Source organism: Copidosoma floridanum, unplaced genomic scaffold (assembly GCF_036245765.1).
Source record: "Copidosoma floridanum isolate Cflo_tuat_1 unplaced genomic scaffold, Cflo_Japanese_pri ptg000006l, whole genome shotgun sequence".
Taxonomy (NCBI): domain Eukaryota; kingdom Metazoa; phylum Arthropoda; class Insecta; order Hymenoptera; family Encyrtidae; genus Copidosoma; species Copidosoma floridanum.
In genome coordinates, this window is record NW_028321883.1 from 5,670,618 (window position 1) to 5,695,632 (window position 25,015).

The 25,015-nt window shown below is 32.9% G+C and overlaps 1 protein-coding gene across 6 annotated transcripts in view; it reads left to right on the forward strand.

Annotated features, from left to right (window-relative positions):
• The window catches only part of TSG101 (tumor susceptibility gene 101), a 155,678-nt gene that overhangs the window by 91,927 nt on the left and 38,736 nt on the right, over nucleotides 1-25,015 (forward strand). For all 6 annotated transcript variants that reach the window (XM_089598384.1, XM_089598385.1, XM_089598383.1 and 3 more), the window contains exons 6-7: nucleotides 6,629-6,764; nucleotides 6,844-7,019. In XM_089598384.1, coding sequence (XP_089454510.1) covers nucleotides 6,629-6,764; nucleotides 6,844-7,019 — 312 coding nt within the window. The remainder of the gene's footprint in view (nucleotides 1-6,628; nucleotides 6,765-6,843; nucleotides 7,020-25,015) is intronic.

Genomic DNA, 25,015 nt, shown 5'->3' on the forward strand with positions numbered 1-25,015 from the left:
TAATAGAGTCGAATTTCACGATAAAATTGAAAGAAAAACTACGTTATTTGGGGGGAGCTGGAGAGAAGCGGGGTGAAGCGAGGTGGAGCTAGTACTCGCTCACAACCATACAGCTATTTAACATAGGAAGATATGTGTGTGTGTGTGTGTATGCGTGTGTGTACAGTCAGTATTTAGTGTTATGCACATTCCTATTGCCATAATGCCGTGTAGTGTATTACTGTGTGCAGTGTCCAGTATACAATGTATAGGCATAGTGTATACACGCACATAAATATGTATGTGTGTGTAACTAGTTTACAAAAACAGAATTATGGATGCAACTATGCAACCATAAAACTGTGCATATATGATGAGTGCGTGTATGTGTACTTTTTACTTTTGCTATGCAAGTCTGTAACTGTGTACATGTTTGCTTGCGTGCATGTGTATGAAATATAGTAGTTAAACTAATACTATATACACTAGTTAAAATTATTATTTTTATAAAGTACATTACCAAATAATTTTTGCTGTATGGCAGATCGATGCAGATACCCAGTATTGACTAAACGGGTTTTTTTATTATGGCATAACCTCCAAATATTACAAAATACGCCATATCTTTTAAAGGAAGCAAGATAGAGTAAAAATAAAAAATTTTACAGATTTTTTAATGGGAAAAAAAACATTGGTGCACACAAAAAGAGAAGTGTTAAGTTGTGTGAAGACATAACCTCAAATTTCAGTGTTCTTAACATTTCTCTGTAAAACCAAGGTAGAAAATTTTTGGAAAAATAACAACATATTTACCAAATTATTACAAATACGTAGGATAAATATTTTTTTTTTTTTTTTTTGCAACTATGATAACCTTAAAAATTATTTAAAAAACGCAAAATCTCGGGCGGACAGATAAATGGAGCAAACATAACTACTTACATGTTTTTGAAGTTCTCACTTCTACCGTGCGTCACATGTGACGCAACCCGTTTTTTTTATACACTCATGAGTATCGAAGAACTGTCCATTCTTTTTTGCGGAAACTATTAAGAAAATATTTTGACACTGCGGAAATCGATTTAACATCTGTATTTGTTACATTTAGAATGCAAATCAGGTGCTATTTTGTTACTGAGAAGCGCAAAACATCTAAATGTTAATAAAAAAGGAACACTACAGTGCAGAGGCATGATATAAACAGTTTTTATTCGTATTCAGAATATTTTAAACATTTAGGCAAAGGACTATACCATGGCAGAAAAGGGATCGTTTAAATGATGTAAATAATGTTAAATATTGGAAAATTTTACCTTCTAGTAATAATGAAACTTTGTTTGCACGTTTTATATTACTGAATATTACGCTGTAAGAACTACATCCTTCCGTTTCCTGATGTAAATAGAGTAAACTTTAGAGCACGGTCACGTTGACTGCAACCAGCAGTGTTTTCTATTATAACTGGAGTATGTTAAAATTCCTTAACAATATGAAAATTTGTGAATCTTTATTCATCATTCAAAAGTGTGTAGTATTCAACAGCTTAAAACAATCAATATTAACTGAATTCAAGTTGGACACTTGACTAACACTTTCAAAATTTACATAAGCCTCAACTAGTACAACATTAGGCCCATCACGCACAAATTCAATAAGACAAAACATAATGAAACTAGGGGAATGGGATAAATATCAGTAGAAGTAATCAAAGTAGCTTAAAATGTACTTTTTTATTAAACATCAGTTGGGTGTGCCCGACATCGTGGCTGATATTTTCAAAAAAGTATAGTACATAAATACATTTTACACTATTATTCTGCTCATTCCTGCTGGTATTCCTTATATTTCTGTCATTTTTTTTATTCATTGCTCTTCTTGCGTTTGGATGTAAAAGGACTTGTATATGTGATTGTCCACTGAGAGTGGGACACCTTGTAAGCGCGGGATTTTTTTCGCCCGAACACGCTTGGTTCAACTCGCTCATAATAGCTGAGAGATAGATAAAAAAATTATTAAAAAATACTAATCGACATATTTTAATCTGCTCTTACCAATAGTGCTATTTTTTTTCTCAAAACCATTTTTCCACGGAGTAAAATGAGTCAAAAGTTTAGGACGTTTCTCTGGAATTCGTCATAGTTTAAAAAAATAAAATTTGCAGAAATCGAAAGAGCAATGCTAAAACATTAACTCCACAAATTTTTTAAGTAGGAAAGTAAAAAATGCATGAATTACAAGCAAATGAAGACGTTGACATGAGCAAGGCAGCGAGGCATGCAGTTGTCGCCTGCACCACGCCGCACTACGTTCCAAAACGCTGATATCGGAGGTCTTTTTGTCATAAATCAAATATCTTAATAACGAAAAAAGGTAGAGGTCTAATTTTTTTTTTTTTTTTTTTTTTTTTTTTTTTTAATTTATAGGTGGTCAAATTGTGAATTAGGGAAAATTATTGCAGATTCCGTAAAATCATAACCTAACCTCAAAATTTCATGATTTCTGAGAATTTTTTAAGGAATGAGCAAGAATAGTGAGGCGACCAGGTAGGTATCCGTAAGACCACCAAAGCTTATTCTACGTTTTTTTTACCTCCTAAACAAGATTCTGTAGGGTGCGAGCCCGAAAAAGTCCGGAGTGATTGTTATTAACAATTTACATAAATAAATAAAAAAATTTCACATTTTTGACCGTAAAAAAATTTAATAGATCATCTGGGTCATTTCGAACAAAAAATCTTGGATGTTTTACAAAAAATGCTTTGATTTTGCACAAAAAAAAAATTATAAATGTTGCAAAATCACTGAATTCGATGAATTCTCGGTACGCACTCGTCATTTTGCCCAGATCTCTGAAGATATGTTATTTTTCATTATCTTGTTTACATTGGATTATGCATCTTGAGCTCCTGAATACAATTCTTTCAGGTAAGAATCTCTAGTAGTGCCGGGAAAATTATTATTGAAATTTTTATAAACAAAGAAAACAATTTTTTGTATTTTTGAGGAAAAAAAATTTCTTCATGCTCATGACCTCATTTTGAGTAAGTAAGGTTTCTTAGAATTTTGTTGCAAAGTGTCTCAGTTTCAAAGAAAATAATTCAGCGTTCAATCTTTTCTTCATTTTTAAATTATTTAAAGTGTTTCAGTTTCAAAGAAAATAATTCAGTATTTAATTTTAAATAATTTAACAAGTTCAATGTAAACAAGATAATGAAAAATAACATATCTTCAGAGATCTGGGCAAAATGACGAGTGCGTACCGAGAATTCATCGAATTCAGTGATTTTGCAACATTTATAATTTTTTTTTGTGCAAAATCAAAGCATTTTTTGTAAAACATCCAAGATTTTTTGTTCGAAATGACCCAGATGATCTATTAAATTTTTTTACGGTCAAAAACGTGAAATTTTTTTTATTTATTTATGTAAATTGTTAATAACAATCACTCCGGACTTTTTCGGGCTCGCACCCTACAGAATCTTGTTTAGGAGGTAAAAAAAAACGTAGAATAAGCTTTGGTGGTCTTACAGATACCTACCTGGTCGCCTCACTATTCTTGCTCATTCCTTAAAAAATTCTCAGAAATCATGAAATTTTGAGGTTAGGTTATGATTTTACGGAATCTGCAATAATTTTCCCTAATTCACAATTTGACCACCTATAAATTAAAAAAAAAAAAAAAAAAAAATTAGACCTCTACCTTTTTTCGTTATTAAGATATTTGATTTATGACAAAAAGACCTCCGATATCAGCGTTTTGGAACGTATTGCGGCGTGGTGCAGGCGACAACTGCATGCCTCGCTGCCTTGCTCATGTCAACGTCTTCATTTGCTTGTAATTCATGCATTTTTTACTTTCCTACTTAAAAAATTTGTGGAGTTAATGTTTTAGCATCGCTCTTTCGATTTCTGCAAATTTTATTTTTTTAAACTATGACGAATTCCAGAGAAACGTCCTAAACTTTTGACTCATTTTACTCCGTGGAAAAATGGTTTTGAGAAGAAAAATAGCACTATCGGTAAGAGCAGATTAAAATATGTCGATTAGTATTTTTTAATAATTTTTTTTATCTATCTCTCAGCTATTATGAGCGAGTTGAACCAAGCGTGTTCGGGCGAAAAAAATCTCGCGCTTACAAGGTGTCCCACTCTCAGTGGACAAGCTCACATACGCTGTATGTTTAATGTACTTTTTCACTCACAAATGATTTCTTACCTTAGTGGACGTGCTGTTGACAAAAAATAATCTCAATATATATGAAATGGAAAAGGCTGTTCAATAGAATCGCAGAATATGTTTTAAATTTGTTTTTTATAAAGAAATTTCTAAGTTCAGATACTTACTTTTCGGTTTAACTTCTGCTTCCTGCCTGTTTACAAAAATTGGCAAACCAATATTGAAAAGGTTAAAAGGAGAGAATATTTAAGTTTTAGCTTATCTGGACGATTTTTCAGTTTTTGGGAGTTCTTTAAGAGAATGTATGAGCAATTATAAACGGCTTGCCTTCCTTTTGGAATTGTTCGGCTGCATCATTAATCGAATCAAAAGTGAGTCAACCCTTAGGTAATAAATAGTCTTTTTGGGCATAGTCATTAACTCCCACAACATACTTTGTGTTTTACCATAAAAGAAGCAAGGTATTGCTAGTTTTTTTGATAGTATTATGTCAATTAAAGCCCTCAGTTTAGAAGATTTATCTAGTTTCATCAAAATTTTAGTGGTGGGGTGTCCGGCCGTAGCTTATGGCTGATTATCTAATAAGCACTGAAAGTGTTTGAAACAAAAGGCTTATTTATCGTCATAAGAAGAGATTGCTAGTAAATTTGTCATCTAAGGTAGTGGAAGATTTTTCATGGTGGCGAGCCCATGTAGGTTCTCTATTCAACTGCATTAGATCATTTGATTTTGTGTAGTAATCAGGAGCCCTTGATTTTCGTTGGAAGCAGAAAGCGTGCAATGCATTTTAATTATCTTATATTAAATTAGCTTTACTGGATCTCAAATATTTCAATGAATCATTCTGTGATATTCAAATTTTTCTAAGAATTGATAAATAATCTAACCACTCTAGTATACATTAGCAAAATAGGTTATATCCGCTAAAGACCAAACGCTCGATGATCTAACCAAAAATCTTTGGCTTTGGTACATTTAATGGAGAAAATGGCTATTTGCAGAATATGTGACGTCAGAAAATAATTCTGTGGACAAGGGATCCAGAATCTCTAGTTTGGATGTATACAAGGAATTGGTTGATAGTGCATTTTAAAAGGTTAGTCAAAAAATGTACAATGCAGCAGTGGATTTATTCTCTTCAAGAGTCAATAGTAAGTGCAGGAGGTACTGCTGTTGGTATTGAGATCTGGTGGACTGGATGATCAAAGCCTTCGCAATTTCCTAGTCCAATTTTTTCTGGTATGCTTTTCCATCATTTGCATGCGCAGCTAATATTTTTATGAAGGTAACGCATGAGATTTCTTGGGGTTTTCTGATTAGGCCCTATTGGCCTTCCCAACTGTAGTATCCAGAATTTAAGCATCTCCTCGTGAACAAGCCTATTGTGTAGAAGCTTCATAAGAATTTTCTTGTATCTCCTTGCAGGAAAATCAAACATTCTTTGTCAGCATCCCTTTTTCCAAATTGCAGAGATTATGTCAGACAGGCCTATGAACGACAAGGCTTACTACTTGACACGGTTGCCGCTATGTTAGCTTCGGTTGCCTGGAGCACCTTAAAACAGTATAAAACCACGTTAAAGTATTCGTGGAGTCTTTGTCAAAAGTAAGCTAAGGATCCATTTACAGTGGACTTAAAAATGTTGCTCAGTTTTCTCACGAAAAAATTTGAGGAAGGAGAAGTATTTAGGTCATTGCTGGCTATCAGAGCAGCAATATCGTTGATTAGCTTTCACGATTTTTGGGCTCCGCATTTACAGTACATTCTCTTGACCTGATTACTTTAAACAACGTATAAGTTGTAGATAAGAAAGTCGAAATCAGGATCCCATCAGCTAACTAGCCATGTGCTTGTTTTATACCCTTTTCTAACAAGGCTTTCTTTGTGGCTAATACGTTGAGAGGTTCTACTGAAGCATCAAATAAGTTTCAAAGTAACAAGACAATTGTTAATCTCGTTCAAGCCGCTATACGTGGCAGTCAGCTCCAATAATATTAGTCGGTTGATCAAGGCTGTGCTGAAAGAAACTAGTGTTAATGAAGTCAACTCAACCCACTTGATGATGCATGCTTCTTCTTTTAAGGCTTTTGCACAGGGAATCAAGGCTAATATTATAAAAAATGTGACTGGCTGGTCGGATAACAGATTTTCAAATACTTTTAACAAGTTTTACTGTAGGCCAATTAGGCACGAAGATAAGATATTTTATCAGGCTGTGCTGGGATCATTCTAAATTGATTCTGGTAATTAGTTGTTTACGCTTCGTGCATATAATTATAAGTTGTTTTAGCTGTAAATTTATGATTGTGAGATATAATACCTTATTATGTTACATATTTTTTTAAATTAAGATAAAAAATAATTTTTTTAATACGTATGAATGAATTCGTATCATTTGATTATGTTAAGTGTTGCCATCTAAAATTTTATTCCATAACATTAGATAAAATTTGTATTCTTATGTCTGTTAAAGCATAAATCAGATTTGGAGAGTTTAATTCAAGTTATGATAATTATTTTTGGAGACCATCCACCTGTATTTGCAAAACCTAAAGCAGATCCAGTGATGCCGCATCAGCTTGTAAATTCTATTCCTTATCCAAAACAATGTAAGATATTGTAAACTAATTCAGACTTGATTTTTTTTCAAATACATGCATCATTTATATGTGAAATAATATGTTTCAGCTGTCATGCCAATGCCACATGTATTGGCACAATCAGGATATCCACAACCGCCTCAGCCTATTGTGTCGAACGTGTTTGTTTCAGCTGATGTTCAATATCCAAATTATTCGTATTCAAATTCCATTTCCAACTATCCAATGCCTGGCTACAGTGGACCATATCCTTCATATTCTTCTGTAAGCAATCGTTGAATTTTAAACATTAAAAAAAAATCCTATGTGACTTATCATTAACATAAAAGTGCTTTTACTAATTTTGTGTTTATCTTCTAATATACTTGCAAAATTTGCTCATCATATTTATTTATCATTTCTCAAATTGTGACTTTCACTAATAGTGTGTAAAACTGTAGGTTATTTTAGTTTGCAAAAAATAGCATTTACTAATGTCAAATACATTTTTTCTTGCTTTCCATAAACTCATGAATAATGGTACAGTGGCAATAAAATCCTCTTTTATTAAAAAGTTATAGTGATGGAAATTTTTTAAAACTTTTTAACCATAATTCTAGCAACAGTATATTAACTAAAAAAAATTAATTAATTTAGAACTGTTAAACGTTCAAATAAATTTGAATTTGTATAAAATAACACTAGTGATACAAAAACCAGGTGTGGATCTCGGGACCCCGGGCAGAGGTGAAACTTTCAACTAGTGAGTTATTCAACTCGGTATTTTAGAAATCGTATGAAAAAAAAAACATTTTGAATGAGTCATTGAGCCACACTCTGAGTCCCTACCAATGAGAAATACACTTAACGTATTTCTTAAATTAAAGTACTTTAAATATAAATTTTTTATCGTAGAGTCCTATTTTATTTATACTTATTACATACAATTGAATTTTTAATGACAAAAGATATGCTCTTTTTATGTATTTCTGAACTCACATATTCTTACCTTTGTATACATATTTTGATAGTTATTTATCATTGTTTCTGTTGATTTTATTCCCATTCATTACATGTAGTTTTATTTACGGTGACAAGAGCTATGCTTTTACCAGGTATTTTGAAACCCACGTGTTCTTACGTTCGTATTTTTATTCCCAAAAATTAAGGACGTTCGGTAGAGATAGCGGTGGGAAACCACTTGCGGGGCAAGGGGGAAGTAGCGATGAGTGAAGACTTGGCATCGCCGCAGGGGTCTCCAATGTGTGAGTGTTCACGTACACACATATATACACACATCAGGTTCAGGTGGTGTGTACTCTGCACTGTCTGCTGCGTCGGTTACGGCAGCGTATGTGTATATTTATAATGTATTTGTGCTAAAGATGTGAGTATTTGATTTTTATTCGTTATAACAATGTAATAAAAATAAGTAAATGATTAACAATGATGTACTTACGAAGATTCAAAAAATCGCTGATGAAAAAATATATTTACCTACCTTTTTCCCCATGTCGTCTATCATTCCGAAATCAGTTATAAAAAATCTTAGTCAAAATAAAGTAGATTTTAACGTAGCTGTTGATAAATTTATGGAAGGTGACGCTAGTTTAAAATCGTTTTTATTAAATGAACAAAATCCTTTTATCAAAAGAGAAGCTAATGTAAATAAAATGCTTAAATATTTATGTGACTTGAAAAGTCACATTGAAAGTAATATGTTAAATAATTAGGACAGACTCTAGTCTCTGCGATTACTACAAGCATGTGATTTTGTTATCTTATGTAAAAAAAATTGTATTTTATAAAAATCACAAATTAAAAATTTTATTAAGAAAAATAAATATGTTTTATTCTAATACATTGTTTTGTTATAGATAAGGGTGGAACCTATGTACATACACTCACACACACATATAAGCTTATGTTTTATACAGAAATACATAAATATCTACCATAATATTCAAATATTTACTGATTTACGTCCTGGAACATATTGAATTTCCCGCTTCTTGTGATGTTGCCGTTGCATTTTTGTCGAACTATTATTTAATTTTTTTATTCATAAACTAATCAGACGATTGTCACGAAACTTGGTGTACATATAGTTAATAACATTATCTGTGACATATAAAAAAATTGGAGACATTTATCATGCTAATTTTTTTTAAACTGAGTTCTTATAAGTTTTCCCGTAAGTGACCGTGTTAAAATGACTGAACTTTGAAATTCAGTATCTTGGAAACGAAACAGACGAACCTTTTAAAATTTTAACAGCTTAATTGTAACAACAATAAAAACGTCTGGTTTAAATTTCAAAAAGATTCATCACAGGGTTCTATCTCTACCGAACGTCCTTAAATTAAAAAATACTCTGTAAATTTCTTAATTCTGAACCCACTGTTTTGTTAACGAATTAAAAAAGAATAAAGGAAAAAAACGTAAACAAATTACTTTCTTCTTTACTAGATTTTCTAACTTAATAATTAAATTCATCATTTACAAACTTTGTTACATTTAATTACATCAATTCATGCACCTCCGTAATCTGCAAATTACGAAGAATCGAATTGTTCAGATAGAATTAGATTTTAATCTAAATTAGTACTTAAAACTAAAGTTCTCATATTTCTGCGCTGCTACTTTCTTTTTTGACTTTTTATTTGACAAATATCTCGCAAACTATTTATCTACAAATGAAAATTCAAGAGAAGAATAAATCCACAAGTCAGGAGGAATCGTTGAAGCCCCAAATGGTTGCAAAATAATAATATTTAATATGTACAGGTGCCAGCTTCACAAGTCTCCTATACAGAGAGAGTTTCTACATATATGCACGCATACATACACACGCTCCGACTTTCTGCTATATAATACATTGGTTTCTTAATAAGTATATACTTATTTCTGTAGACGCGTGTGCTTGCTCTCTCTCTTTCGCTGCCACACAGTTACTCTGATGCGCATGTGTGCTACTCCTGTGCCCCGTTCCCTCTCTCCCCTCGCCGACAAGAATTGGATGAACACTTTTGTGCTGCATCAGCCGGTTTTACTCACCACTAGATTTCCACTACGCGGCTATAGAAGTTTCACTTCAAAAATTGAACCTTACACAATATTTTCTAGAAATACCACCGTTACCTATCGCCCCGTATATGTGTGCGTGTGTTTGTTCTCCTATATAACACACTTATCAGAATTTTACTATCATCTAGAACCTTGTGCTCTCCTCACAAAATTTCTTATTTATTACCTGTACTGGGTTAAACTTTTTTTTTCTGTTTTTCTTTTTGACACCCCTGACCCCCCACACTAGGCCCCTCGCAGAGTCAGCTTCTTTCTCCGTTAGTCACCGTCATATTTTTCCTTTCGTCCTCTTGTCCTCGCCCTTCTTCCGATTCTAAAGGACCGTAAAACGAAATTGTATTTCATTAAATTGATCTACTTGTTTGTCATATAGTAGATTTCCTCACTAACTGATAGTGATATACAAAAATCGGTGTGTACCACATAAGTACCATATTACATAGTATTTGTACAGTCAAAAACTGTGCTATGGTTCTTTCTAAAATCCTCTTTAATGTTGAGGTATTACCATTGAGTTTTTTGTGATTTTAATTGTGGAAACCACCCTAACATTATTAATATATCAAATTAGAACAAATTTTAAGAACTATTTCTCATTATGATAAATACTGTTGAATTCATCAAATTTAAATGTAGTTTAAAGTGGTTAAAATTTGCGCACAATTGAGTCTTTATTTTACATTTGTGATTGAAGATTAAGATTGGATGAGTTCTACTTGGTTCGTGCCTGTAGAAAAGTAACATGTATAGTTTTTTGTCCAATCAAATACTTTATGTAGTAATCAGCCGCCTGCTCGTCATAAGATCCCGACTTATAGAGTAGTCTGCCTTCGGTCGTCGAGCAACAAACTTTTCTGTGTACCTTTGTATCGTTTGCGTATTTTCGCGGCATTAGTTATTTTGAAAAATTCTCCTTACGCTAAGTTTTTTAGTTATAAGTTAAACTTTGAATTTTTAACTGGCTATTGTCATTCGTAATTGATACAGATAGTCTTTATACATCAAAAATTTCTTTTCAAACAAAATTTTTTTTAATTAAAATTATTCATGTCTTATTTTAAAAACGGAATCCTTTTCAATTTTTAGAAATTATCAAAATTATATACAATTTTTAGTGGGAAAATTTTTTTTTTTTTTAATGGATCTTTACTTTCTCAAAACTTTGTCTTTAAAATTTGTTTAGAGATATTAATAGTTGTTGCAGAAGAACAAAAAAATATTTTATAATAAATAATATACGATAATCAAGCAGAAATTCTGGTATTCACAGTAATTCTTGAAATAAATACTTTATCCCCCATGTGTTTACTAGTAATTATTTCGGCTTTAATAAGGTATTTAAATGATTTTCATAACATTCATAGTGTATTTATCATATGTAATTAAAATTATGTTATTAATAGAATTACTTTTAATACCATAAATTTTAGAACAAACATCATCAGTTATCTAAATGGTGGGCATTTGAAATTTCTGTATTTTATTTTCACAGTTTCAGTTACACTAATGAAAAAAATTTTAGTATACAACTTAAATTATTAGTCAATCCTGATATCGTTTTATAATTTTTTTAATGATTTAAGAACTTAATATTTTCTTGTATAATAACTGACCTATGGTTTTTTTAGTACTAATAAGATTTGTCGAGAATAACCACTCAATAAATTTCAAACTTGAAGAGAGCTTGGTAGGGCTCTTGTGATATCCAGTCAGGATATTATTAGAGAATAAAAAGTAATGGCTCGTTCACTGATGTTCGCTTGTTTTTTACAATAGAATATAACGCAAATGTAATACACACAGTAAAAATTTCAAGTATCAAACTGTAAGGTGAGAGTCGATGCCTGCGCACACATATGAGTAAACGCGGAAGAGGATAGGTGCGTACAGGTCTGTGTATTATCTATTGTAAAATTGTAAAGAGTACAGGTCGCAACGTTGCAAGTTGAGAGTATGTGGATTGAGTAAACAACAATCAGTCCGTATGTAACTGCCAACTAGCACACATACGTATTGGGAAGTATTGAATAAATAAAAATCGAGATTACATACATAAATACAGGGTTTTCTCCCTTATTTTATTCCCAAGCTAATACAATACACAAACAATTATGCTTTCTCATTTGATTTGTTGAAAATAATATTTCGTATATGACTTAAAAGGAATTCTGAGTGCTAAATTAAATACTAAAAAGCCCCGAAGCTCTGCCCGGTCTCTATAAAATATTGTTCATAATATTTTCTCTCGTTTGTATTCAAATATGATATCTTTTTGCAACACTTCAACAGAATTAAAATAATTCCAAAATGTACAACAAAATATCTTCCGTTGCTTGACCTGCGTCCTATTCATAAATGTTCGAAATATGTATTTTGTTTTTATTCAAATTTAATATTTTTCCATACAATATTTTATCCATTCTGTATAATATTTCATTCAACAAAAAATTCAAGTTTTCGTGAAAGTGTTAAAGAACACGATATGATTACAATCCGTTGTCATAAGAATTGGATCCAAGGCACAAAAAATCATACACACATACTTTCAACTAACCACGTTGCTACCTGTACTCTTAACACTTTAACAATAGATAATACACAGACCTGCATGCACATACTCTTCCGCATTTACTCATATGTGTGCGCAGGCATTGACTCTCACCTTACAGTTTGATAATTGCAATTTTTACTGTGTGTATTACATTCACTTTGTATTCTATTGTAAAAAACAAGCGAAAATTGGTGAACGCGATATTACTTTTTATTCTCTAATAATGTCCTGACTGTATATTACAAGGGCCCTATCGAGCTCCCTTTAAGTTCATTAAATTGAAATTTATTGAGTGGTTATTCTCAACAAATCAGTGGGTGCTTGGGTACCCAAGTACAAAGTTATACTTCTATAGCAGAAAGTACATGAATACACTGAGAAAAGTGGTGTTAAAAAAAGTATTATAAGTATGCTAAAAATTACTATATTTTTCAGGAAAGCTTCGACATCACCTGATGACGCAAATTGTTACGTTCAAAATAATTTTTATTATGTTTTAAACAATTTTTATTACGTAGTAGCTCTACAAAAATTATTCCACAGTATAATAAAAATTACTCAGTCTAACATAGTAAAAATTGTGATGGTATAATTTTTGCTATAAAACATAGTAAATTTTATTTTAATCGTTTTAAAATGTCCCACATCCAGAAGAAGAATTTGTTATGTGACATAGTAAAATTTCTCATTCCACTGAATTGCTATTCAGTATAGTAAAAATGAGTGGTTCAAATTTGAGGTTATACGAATGTAAATATTAAGAAGATCAAACTTTTTGATTTATAAGGTTAAAAATTGATACGTGCCGACAATCAATATTGAATCGACTAATTATCCGTTGTCAACACTGTGGTCCACAGTAAACCCTTTGATTTTTAACTTTATTGTGTGTATGATAAACAGTACACGTTCCCACATGTACTTTATCCATACGCGCGTGGACATAATGTCCCGTGGTCTAGTGGTTGCGGAGCTTGATTCGGAAGCCGAAGGATGATGGTTCAAATCCCAGTCGCTGCAGATCTTTTTTAAAATAATAAAATTGTATGTTACATCAATATCAATTTGTACTCTGTAAAAAATTATCTATGTACACATAACTTATACACACACACACACACACACACACACACACACATACACACACACACATATATATATATATATATTCCAATTTTCTGATAGTTACATGTACAGTCCCTGTGTATAAATACAATAAATATGTATGTTTTTCTTATTTCTGAACAAAGCAAAAATTACTATGTATAGGTAATAGCAAATTCTAATATGATCTGGTTTTACTATGTAGCATAGCAATTTTTATAATGGCGAGTATGTCTCAGCTTTTCTATAAAATATAGTAATTGTTATTATAGTTGTAACACTTTTTCTAACACCACTTTTCTCAGTGTATAGATAATATACCTGTTATAAAACAATATTGTAAATAACCCAAGCCTACGGCGATGATCAAATGTGACGGAATCATCCTTGAAATCAGGATATTACCTTTATTATGGGGTATCTGCTTATTTGATTAATTGAGTGTGTTTTTACGAGTATTTTAATATTTGATGAACAATTGAGAAATTATACTATGAAGGTAGGAACAGTACACAATACAGTGTCGGCATGAGATACTATCAGGCTAGCCAGTAGGTACGCTTTTATTAAATTTTCCGACTATTTTACAACAATTTTTTACGCTGATAAAATCTTTAATGTCACGTTCGCATCTCACATACGCTCACACATACTCATTCTGAGGTGCATAGATTCACTATCCTAGTATTTCTTTTTTTTTTTTTCTTTTTAAGTGTATAAGCTTCATCTCAAATAATTAAGTCTGCTTCTCGTAATACTTTTATATCAATTTCTCAGTCTAAATGTACGTTCTCGATAAAATTTAAATCTAGAGGAAGTTTTAAAAGTTTGATGACATGTTATAACTTGAGGTCATTAAATTGATGGTATACTAGTAGTCCATATCTTCAATATAATTTTTTATTTTTGGAAAAAAATGAATCAATTAATATTATTTTTACTGATTGTTTTGTTGGGAGGAATAAAAGGTAGTGATTTAAGTGTAATAATATATATTGAGGAATAAACTTATTGTCTAATATACATTGTCACCTTAACGAGTAAAGCGAGACCGCTTACGACAAGAGCTAGGGCTTGACTGACTGTACCGCTTGGCGCTGCGCGTACAATTCGTGGTTGTAATTTACATGTGTACGTGCGCTCGGACTAGACGTAGACTGTATCAATATACTGACATTACAACAGTTTTAAAAATACATTTTTAATCTTCATTAAATGTAAATAATATAGTCTCATCATTTTGATTAATGTTATTTTGATAAAAAACTTTCACAAAATTATTTTTAAAACTAGTCCAAGTTACACCCATTCTTGTTTTCTTTTAAATAAATAAAATTGAAACATTCTGGTACATGAACATATTTCATAGTTTCAGTGAACGTATCTACTTAGTTAAGTTCAAAGAAAACGGAAAGGTAGTTTTTGATTTTTCAATGATCTTGTTATAAGTTATTTTTCGGACGTTATCCTTTGGTATTTTTCTGTATCAACAGCTCAATAAATAATACAGTGACTTTTATCCCATAGAAAATCCTTACAAACGCTATGCTGCGGTCGTTAGACTTAAATATCTTCCATCAATAAATTTTTACTTTTTGTTATAAATTTAATTTCTTTCTTTATCTTTGATTATATCTATGATATCTTTGATATTATCAAAAACATTATTTTATCTTCTTTGTTATGAGTAACATTTATCTGATGTTATCAGAACTTTTTGGGAAGTTCTCTTTACAAATGTCTTTATTTTTTCTAAAACATGGACTATTACTTGTATGTTAGCCATGAAACATATGTCTTATTACTGATCTTTTTAACATTATATAATTATCAGGAATTTCTGCAAATATTAATCTATCTATATCATCGGATGTATGTGATTTGTTATAAGGATGTTAAGTCAGAATTACGTGAGCATGTCTGTTTATGTTCGCGACAATGCCAACTATAAATTTTTAATTAAATAGCCAACGGCGTATCGCGATATCGACTTTTATGCCGCTGGATCAAAATATTGCCCTTACAGCGTCAAAAGCGTTTCTTCGAGGGCTTGACAAAATCTCGCAAGAAACTCGAGAATATAAATAAATCACGCACTCGTTTCGTTTAACTTTTAAAATCAGATTTATTAACAAACAGGTAACAATAAATATAAACTTAATAATATAACAAAAATATGCGTGCTTGCTTGCTTGTTTGAAAACGGAATAAAAGAAACAACTGAAAGTATTAACAAGATGAATTAGAAGAAAAAAAAACAATAAAACAGAACAATCTTTGAGCTAAGCGAGACTCGGTAAGTTCGACGTTAGAAGTCGCAATAGGTCGTTAACGACGCAACTATGCTTTGCTGAGCGATTGATCTGCTCGAGAGACAAAGCCTTACTGTTCGTGCCTGCGAGTGAGAAAAGCCAGTACAGCCGAAATTTTACTTGCTGGTAAATTTACATGTAAGTGTAAAAGCTAGTTCATGGATGTGACGTCTAAGAATGTGTTTGAGTTCGGCCGTACTCTCTCGCAACCAGCAACAACAGCTTCAGGGTCTTTGTCTACATTTTAAAAACGCGTTCTCGTGAATAATGTCGGAAATCTCTTTTTTTTAATTCTATTGTGTAAACGTATGCAAAAACCTCATTAAATAGCTTTTTTTTATAACATTATATTAAGTATTATTTGTTTTGAAATATTCAGTAACAATCTCACGGAAATATTTTGGACGTTATTAAAAGTTTCATTTTTTTAATAAAAGCTCAATACTTATTTGTCTTTATTATTTTAAATTAGGATTACAAAATATACTCATAAATAAGTCAGCTTTACCACATTTTCTCATTACTGCCACAGCATCTTGATAATGTGCTTGCATACATCAACGGCTCATAAAAAAAAAGCATAGCTCAAGTTTCAACAGAAAAAGTACAGCTCGAGCGTTCAGGAGAAAAACAAAACCAGCGTGTCGGACTCAGAGTCCTCTGGTAAAAACGAGGTTCTCGCATGTATGTAGAAATTACATGTATACTCTAAAATACAAGGTTCGTAAATACATGTGAGTTCAGTAGATATTTTTTTTTCACGGGTTACGGCGGCATATTTATGCTGTCTATGTACATTTGTCATTTATGAAAGGCTCGGAAACTTTTAAAAATATTTTTTAAGGTTATTGCTAGGCAGAAACCGAGAAATATATCCTACATATTAGTAACAATTTTGCAAATATGCTATAACTTTTTTAATGCGAAAATTGATTTTTAATGTACTTTATTAAAATAATAGTATTAACTAGTATATATAGTATTGATATTAACTACTATCTTCTATACACATGCGCGCAGGCTCATTCCTCTACCAGCGAGTACGCAGACGTATATGCGAATTGCGTAATAATGTTTACGCAGCAAAGTGAGGAGGCCAACACGTACACAGTCTCCTTAAACACCTCTTTGTGGGTCGCTTGGTATGTGCGTGCACGCTTTCTCTCTCTATTTATTTTATTAATTTTAATATTTAAATTTGCCACCAATTTCCTACTGATTATGTGATTGTGGCGCCTGAGCTTACATAGGTGTAAGATTCGTGTGTATGCGTGTCGACCAAAAATGTGCTCCCATTTATTTAAATAACATCGGTTTGCAAAAATTCTTTTTGTATTCGATATGTAATTAAATTCGCTGATGGGTCCCTGCGCTGGATGGCAGGCTCCCTCTCCTTCTCTCTCTGTGTCGCCACTGCTACTCTCTTTCCCCTTCCTACAAGTGCACGCTTTCTGGCTGATGGTTCCCTGCGCTGGCTGGCTGGCTCTCTCTCCCTTGCTCTCTAAGTCACCGCTGCTACTCTGTATCGCCCCCCCCCCCCAAAATTTTTTCTTACACTTTCTGGCTGATGTCCCCGTTCCCAACCGTCCTTATAACAGGAAATACACCGAGAGCATATATCCAGAGATGAGTAGAGAGATTGCTAACGCCAATGCTACGGCGTGAGGCAACTTTTTTCCACTGATCGGGGCGACCCGCCGCGGCCAGCCGTCGAACCAAGGCGCACATTTTTCGAGAGTGCGAGACTCGTATCGAACAGCGTCAGAGATGAGTAGAGGAGTGGATTCGTGTGGAAATGAGCATATAGGCGCACGTTTTGGAGACACGTAGAAGGGGTATACCGAATGTGTGCCTACGAGGAGAGGAGTAGATTCGCGTGGAAATGAGCATGTAGGCGCACATTTTGGAGATCCGTGGAAGGGGAGTATACTGAATATGTGCGCCTATACGATACGTATACTCTCGTATATACGAGGATGAGAGGAGTGGTAATGACTATATAGCTATATAGCTGAGCGCACAGCCAACGCAAGCGACGACACGAGTCTTTCTCTCTATATACTTATGTACTATAACCAAAAATACATATATGCTATTCAATTGACTCTTGTTTCAATGCTATCTATATCAATCTCATTTAATTAAAATGTAGAAGTTAAATGCTCAAAATTATATACAATATCTCTGGATTTCAAGACATCTCTTTTTCATTGGATTTCGTACTTTCATAGTTTCATACTTATTCGGAAAATCCACTAATATTTTTAAAAAATATTCAGCTTAAACTATTTTTGAAGGATGTTAGTTCAACTGTAATCTCAAGCTCCGGAGGTTATCCATCAACATGTATGAATTCTACATCACAGGCGTCCAAACGTTGGATAGCTAAGGGGTTTAAGGCTTAAGCTGCGGAGCGAGTTGTTTTGCGATCTTGGTTTCAATTCCAACTACATGCTTTTTTTTTTTTTTTTTTTTTTTTTTTTTTTTTTTTTTTTTTTTTTTTTAAAGCGGTTCATCATTCTGTTTCATTTTTTTATTTATTTTTATTTATGTGTCTTTTCAATTTATATGTTATGTCGACAACACTTTTTTCCGATTCGTCGAAACAAAACCGAAGACACAATAAAACTCTCTGGATGATTTCATTACTGTTGCTTATGCTACTAATGCAATACAAATAATTTGCATTACATTTTGAAGGTTTATTTGCAACTTTATGATTACAATTAATTTTTTTATTTATAAACTGAACATATATGTAAAATATTATTAAGTTCAATATGTTTGGAGTATAGGTCGTAAGCAGTGTAGTTGTGTAGTATACAATTATATATGCATATGTATAAGTACGATTACATACACATACATACCAGGATGCATACAAACAACTACATATAAAGTAAGTAAATTTACTATTTATTCCCGCGCTTGGACGTCTTCTTTACGAATACGACCAATCAGCCGTACCGCTGCTGCCATGCCGCCGCGAACCGCCACACGTGTGATGTGTTGACAGCTCGCTGTCGAAAAAAAGTACAATTAGGTATTTCCGTGTTCTTTGAGATTCCGAATCAATAAGTATTTGGTTGATACTTCGAATTGGAATTTTTTAGTTATTCTTTGCCGTTGCACAGACATTGTTATTTCTTTACGCTTATTGTAACTACAGTGTGTGTAAGTGGAAATAATAGTGCAACGATATAAATAGTGCAGTTTAGTGAAGTTGTTGTCAGAGGTTAAAATGGCTATGAGAATCTACGATGTTTGTCAGTACCAAGGCTGTCAGAAATCGAAGCAGTCTGCAAAGATGTTCAGGTTTCCCAATGCTATAACGCAAAAGGATCGTCAAAATCAATGGATCATGCACTCTGGTGAGTTTTTATATCAAGCAAATAATGGTCAAGATATGCTTAGAACAATGTTCTTTATCGTGCTCGCGCACAAAAGTTACGTTAATTTTTACCGTAAAATCAACGGTAAAGTGAGGACGCCATCCCAGGCACTTTAATTTTATAAACGTGCAAAGAAAATTTTACTGCTATTCGGAAATGTATGGGAAGTATATATCCTATCATAACCCACACGCACATAAGAGTTACATTAATTTTTACCGTAAAAGCAACGGTAAAGTTAGGACGCTATCCCAGGCACCTTATTTTTTATGTACATGCAAAGTAAATTTTACTGCCATTTATGGTAATTTTGTTAGTGTACATAGAATGTATCGGGATTCATCTATAAATTTAACTGTAGGCTACGGTAATTTTTTCCCTGATGGAAAAAAGTAACATATATCAGAGGTTGGTATAGTAGGGTTGTGGCCTATTATACCAACCTTCGATGTCAGTTACATTTTCTCATTAGGGAAAATATTACCGTAGCCTACAGTAAAATTTATAGATGAATCCCGATAAATTCTATATATACTGAAAAAATTACCGTAAATGGCAGTAAAATTTACTTTGCATGTACATAAAAAATAAGGTGCCTGGGAAAGCGTCCTAACTTTACCGTTGCTTTTACGGTAAAAATTAATGTAACTCTTATGTGCGTGTGGGTTATGATAGGATATATACTTCCCATACATTTCCGAATTTTCTGCCCACAAGGACGATTGGGAACGGGGAACCCCCAGGAAGTGTAAGAAAAAAGCGCGCAGTTCTGTTTTCGCTGAAGGAAAAAAAAAAAATTTATTCAACATGCATGCACACGACTTTCATAAGTATATTTATAATATTCATAAATAAATAATAAACATTAATATTTATTTATAATACACTTACATATATATATATATTTGGAATAAATCGACAAGGCGCGTAATTTTCCATCGAGTTTTCATTATACGCGTACATAAGAAATGACAAGTTCCGACTTCCGGCGCTCGTAAGAGAAAAACCAGAACGAATGCCCTGCTGAAAATGATCGCGGAAAAACAATATTACCATGTTCGAAATTCTGGCTCTTATAAATTGAAATCCATAGCGAATGCCTTGTTGAAAATGATACACAAAGCAGGGATAAGGAGACCGTAAATTATTTCGGGGTCGATAGCATAAATGCGGCACATTTTCTTTCTAATGAGAGTGTAGTAAACGTCTTTAAATCTCAAAAAACGCTTCGAAGTAGGTCATAGTGTATATTGCGAAGAGATTACGTTTTTTTGGGCTCCGTGACACATATACGTGTTCACACGCACACACACACACACACACACACGTATGTTTTTTTTTCGTACCAAGTTAGCTTTTTTCATCTTGGTTAATATTACTTACAAATCGAAATAAAATTTTGAAAATTGATGTACAATATTATTGTATCATTTAACTTTGAACAATGATACTGTTATTGTGTGCACGTCACTGGAGGGGGTAACAAAGCTTATCGTAAGATAGAAGTGTAGAGTTGCAGAAGTTATTGCAAAGTTAATACATTAGTGACAGTATATTATTTAGTTTCATAACTACTTCAGTTGTTTGGTATATACAAACATGAGAGGAATCGTAACAAGCGCATGCTCCACAGTTCTGTCATTGACAAGAAATTTAAGGTAGCTTGGGCGATTTTTATCGGCTTGATCAAAACTTCTGAAATTCTGGAATTATGTTAATAAAGTATGCCAAATTCATTTGCGATAAAAAAATACTGGGGTCAACGACTAAATTTTTTCGCAAATCGATACTGAAAATTTACCGATGAAGCATGCAGTCTTATGGGAATTGTCACTAAAACGGCTGTTACTCTAAAAGTACTCGATTAACCTCAAAAATTTAAAATAGTTCTCTTGTTTTTTTTTTTTTTTTTTTTTTTTGCAAAAAAACTATGAAATTCTTGAAAAAATACGGTACTTTTCTGGCCATTACTTGATCTTATACTTTAGTTTTATCGAAATAACTATATTTATTGAAAAGTTTACCGTCGAAAAGTGTTGATTTTTTAGGGGCCCTTATGGTACCGTACTCTAGGTACGGTACTAACCGCCCAAGCCACCTTAAGTTAACAAATTAATGATGTCATTGTAGTAAAGAAAATAAAATAAGTGGCATGTAATCGTAAGCATGCAGTTCTGTCATTGCAGTCACTCACGTCTCATCCACGTCACTTTACAGACTATCTCAGTTCCTGCTTCAACACGATGATATTAAGATTATATTATTGATTTTGTTAGTGACTTTATTTCACAATTCCGAATGTTTGCTTATGAATTATATACAGTAAACAATCACAAGGAACAGTCTTCGTTATTCTTTTGTTGTTCTTTTAATATATACGTTCGGCATTTTAATGATTCACAATAATATATTATTATTTCAATTTGACAATGAATGAAGTCTTCAAAAAATTCTGCAAATTGGCACAAGTCTGGTATTAGATGGCGCCAATGTACTCGCACACAGCAAATAATGGAGATTTTTAACTTGACAAAACATTTTTTTTTACTTATTATTTATAGTACCGTTGCGTTCATTATTTTGTCGATAAATAGAGTAGGTTATTCAATAAACATATATTTTCAATAGATAGGTAAATTGGTGAAATATTTTTCTACACAGGCAACAACGATCTTCTTACTTGGTCAGCATCTTCTATACGATCAGCAGGCCTGTGCAGTGATCATTTTGCGGAGGATGATGTGATACAGAATAAAGACGGTACTCTACGCTTGCGGGCCAAAGCAGTGCCCATTGATTGGCGAGTGGATAAAGGTCAGATTATGGAGGAAGAATCTGAGCCAGAAACTGCTGAATCTGGACAAATGGCGCAACTGTGTTGTATGGACCATAACGCAAGTGATGTACAAAAGGGACGAATGGACATTGATGTGAGTAATCAGCGAGAAAGTGTAGGTAATAGTGAAGCGTTTTCAATCCCTGCGTACCAAAATAGCGTAGTTAGTTGCAGCGTCGAAAATAACGGTGAATCGTTTGTCGTAACGAAACACATGAATGATTCATCATACCCTTCGAAAAACAACATTTTTTCAAACGTTGATGAAAGTGAATCCAACGAAGTTTATTTGAGTCATGAAGTTGATCATGATAGTAATAATATCGCGACGGATGTGATGATTGATGAAGTGGAAACCCAGAAGCATGTAAATCAGCGTATTCAAAGAAATAGATTTCTGAAGAAAAAAGCTACTATCAGAAAATTTTGTTCAGTCAAGTGTGAACAGAAAACGCGGTTTATTGAGCGTCGGATAAAGTTTCTTGAACAAAAAGTAAAGCATTTAACTACCGTATACAGAAATGTCAAACAAAATAATTCTCGATTAAAACAACGCGTAGACCTTGAAATGGCCAAACGAATGACACATATAAATGATTTTATGACTGACCTTGAGTGTAGTGAGTCTTGTAAAACCTTAGTAGTAATGCAATTCAAACCGAAAAACAGACAAAAGTTCACACTTGCTGAACAAAATTTGTGTAAAATAATGTATTATCATTCTGCAGCTGGCTATTCTCAGTTAATCAAATTAGGGATAAGGTTAGCCGCGGAATCAACCGTTAGGAGTTGGATAGCGCAGTTGGATGTAAAGCCGGGATTAAATGACAATGTTTTGAGAAAAATCGAACAGAAGTTAAGTTTGTTACCTACTGAGGAGCGTATATGTTCTTTAAAGTTTGACGAGATGAGCCTTAAAAAAATGGAGGAATATTCTCCAAAATACGATGAGATAGAAGGTTTAGAGGATATGGGTGGTAATATGAGGAATGCAAAAGTTGCAAGATATGCCCTTTTATTTTGTTTGGATAGCATCAATGCTAAAAATCCTTGGCGCCAGCTGTTTTGTTACGGTTTTAATGAAAATGGTGCATCTGCTGAACAGTTGCATACTCTTTTACGTCAAATGTTATCAGCACTGTTTAAAATTGGAGCTCTCGTTAAAATTATTGTATGCGACCAAGGTTCAAACAACCAATCACTGTTTAAAAAATATTTAAAAGTAGACGTAGAACAACCATACTTTGAGCATGAAGGAAAGAAAATTTTTGCAGCTTTTGATTGGCCTCATCTTATCAAACGTTTGATATATCAGTTGAGAACGCATAAGTATATTTTCGTACACGACAAAGTTATTATGTCTTGGAAAGATGTATTAGACACGTACGAGGTAGATAAAATGAATTCTTCATCTAATTTACTCGCATTTTTGAGCGATAGGCACTTCAACCCTAATAACTTTGAGAGTATGAAAGTAAAATTAGCTTTCCAACTTCTTAGCAGACGAATGGCAGCTGCTATGGTAACTGCTGGTGAAGCTGGTAAAAGAGGCGATAAAAACGGGTTGGTATCAGACACGTGGGAGCAGTCAGCTGAGTTTGTTAAACGTTTAGATACTATAATTGATGCGTGTAATTCTTATAGATTGCGTAACGTAGAAAAACAAAAGCGCCCACTGTCCCATCTCAACCCGGAAATCCAAAAGCGTCTTGAAGAGTTTGTGGAATGGTCTAAAAAGTGGACGACACATCCGGTACGCTCGGGTAAACGCGGAAAATTTGAGACAGTTGGTAGACCACCATGTTTTATTGGCTTATCTTTAACTGCAAATTGTTTATTACAGTTATTTGAACATCTTAAAGTAGAGTTGAACAATCCAGAGTTTGAATTAGCAACTGGTCTCTGTAACCAAGATAGCGTTGAACATTGTAATTCTAAATGTTGAGGTAGAGGTGGCTTTAATCCTAATCCAACTTGCCGGATGTACCGTCTAACTTTCAGACACATCATGTCAACTGACTTTATCGACACTCGTCAGCACGGAAATGTTCAAACAACAGAATCAAATTCACTGATAAATACGAAAAATACTGAATGTGGCGATGAAAATGTGGACTCGTTAGCGGCTGTTGCAAACAATTTACCTGATTTAGAATTTGCCGAAATACAAGAACTTTTGCATGCAGCCGAAATGATGGAAACATTTTTACCCGTAGACTCATCGAAAAAAGTAGATTTTGCAACCAAAGGCATGTATGAGAGAAACGCTGTTACTTACTTGAGTGGTTACACTGCTAAAAATGCTTTAAAAAATAGTAAATGTCCTGATTGTAAAAAAGTATTTGTTAAAACTGTGGAAGAAGTAGTTACCGTTGACGAACATTACACTAAATGTAGAGAATACACTCATACTAACGAGTCACTATCAGAAGTTGCGTATTTAACTAGACCCACAGATGTTTTTTCTAAAATTATTTTTTGTCAGTTAGATGCTTATGAACAACATCATGCAAGTCTTTGGCCTCAAAGGAAACTCATTGAGTGTCTAATCGATGTAGTAGAAAAAATTACTAATGATGAATTTCCTGAATGGTTTGAGAAAAGTAATCCGTGCTACCAACACCGAATCGATGCGTTGAAATTTTTATTAAAAGTTAAAATATTTAATACTACTCGGCAAAATAATGAAAAACGCAGAGCAGAAGCAAAACTAGTGATTAAAACAAGTAGTCGTAAAATGAAAATATTAAAAAATGCTTAATTTGATTAATCAGTATTCAAATAACAATTTAAGATTTTATTAACGTTCTCTTTAAAAAAAGTTATTGCCCACATAAAGCACTACATTAAATAAAATATATTTATAAATATGTATTCATTGCCAGAAATTAATAGTTTTTTAAGTGATTAACTACTAGTTTAAATAAGTAAAATTTTGTCTTATGTTTAATGTCGATTGACACTTTTTTAGAAATCATAAATTTATCTTTTTATTCCAA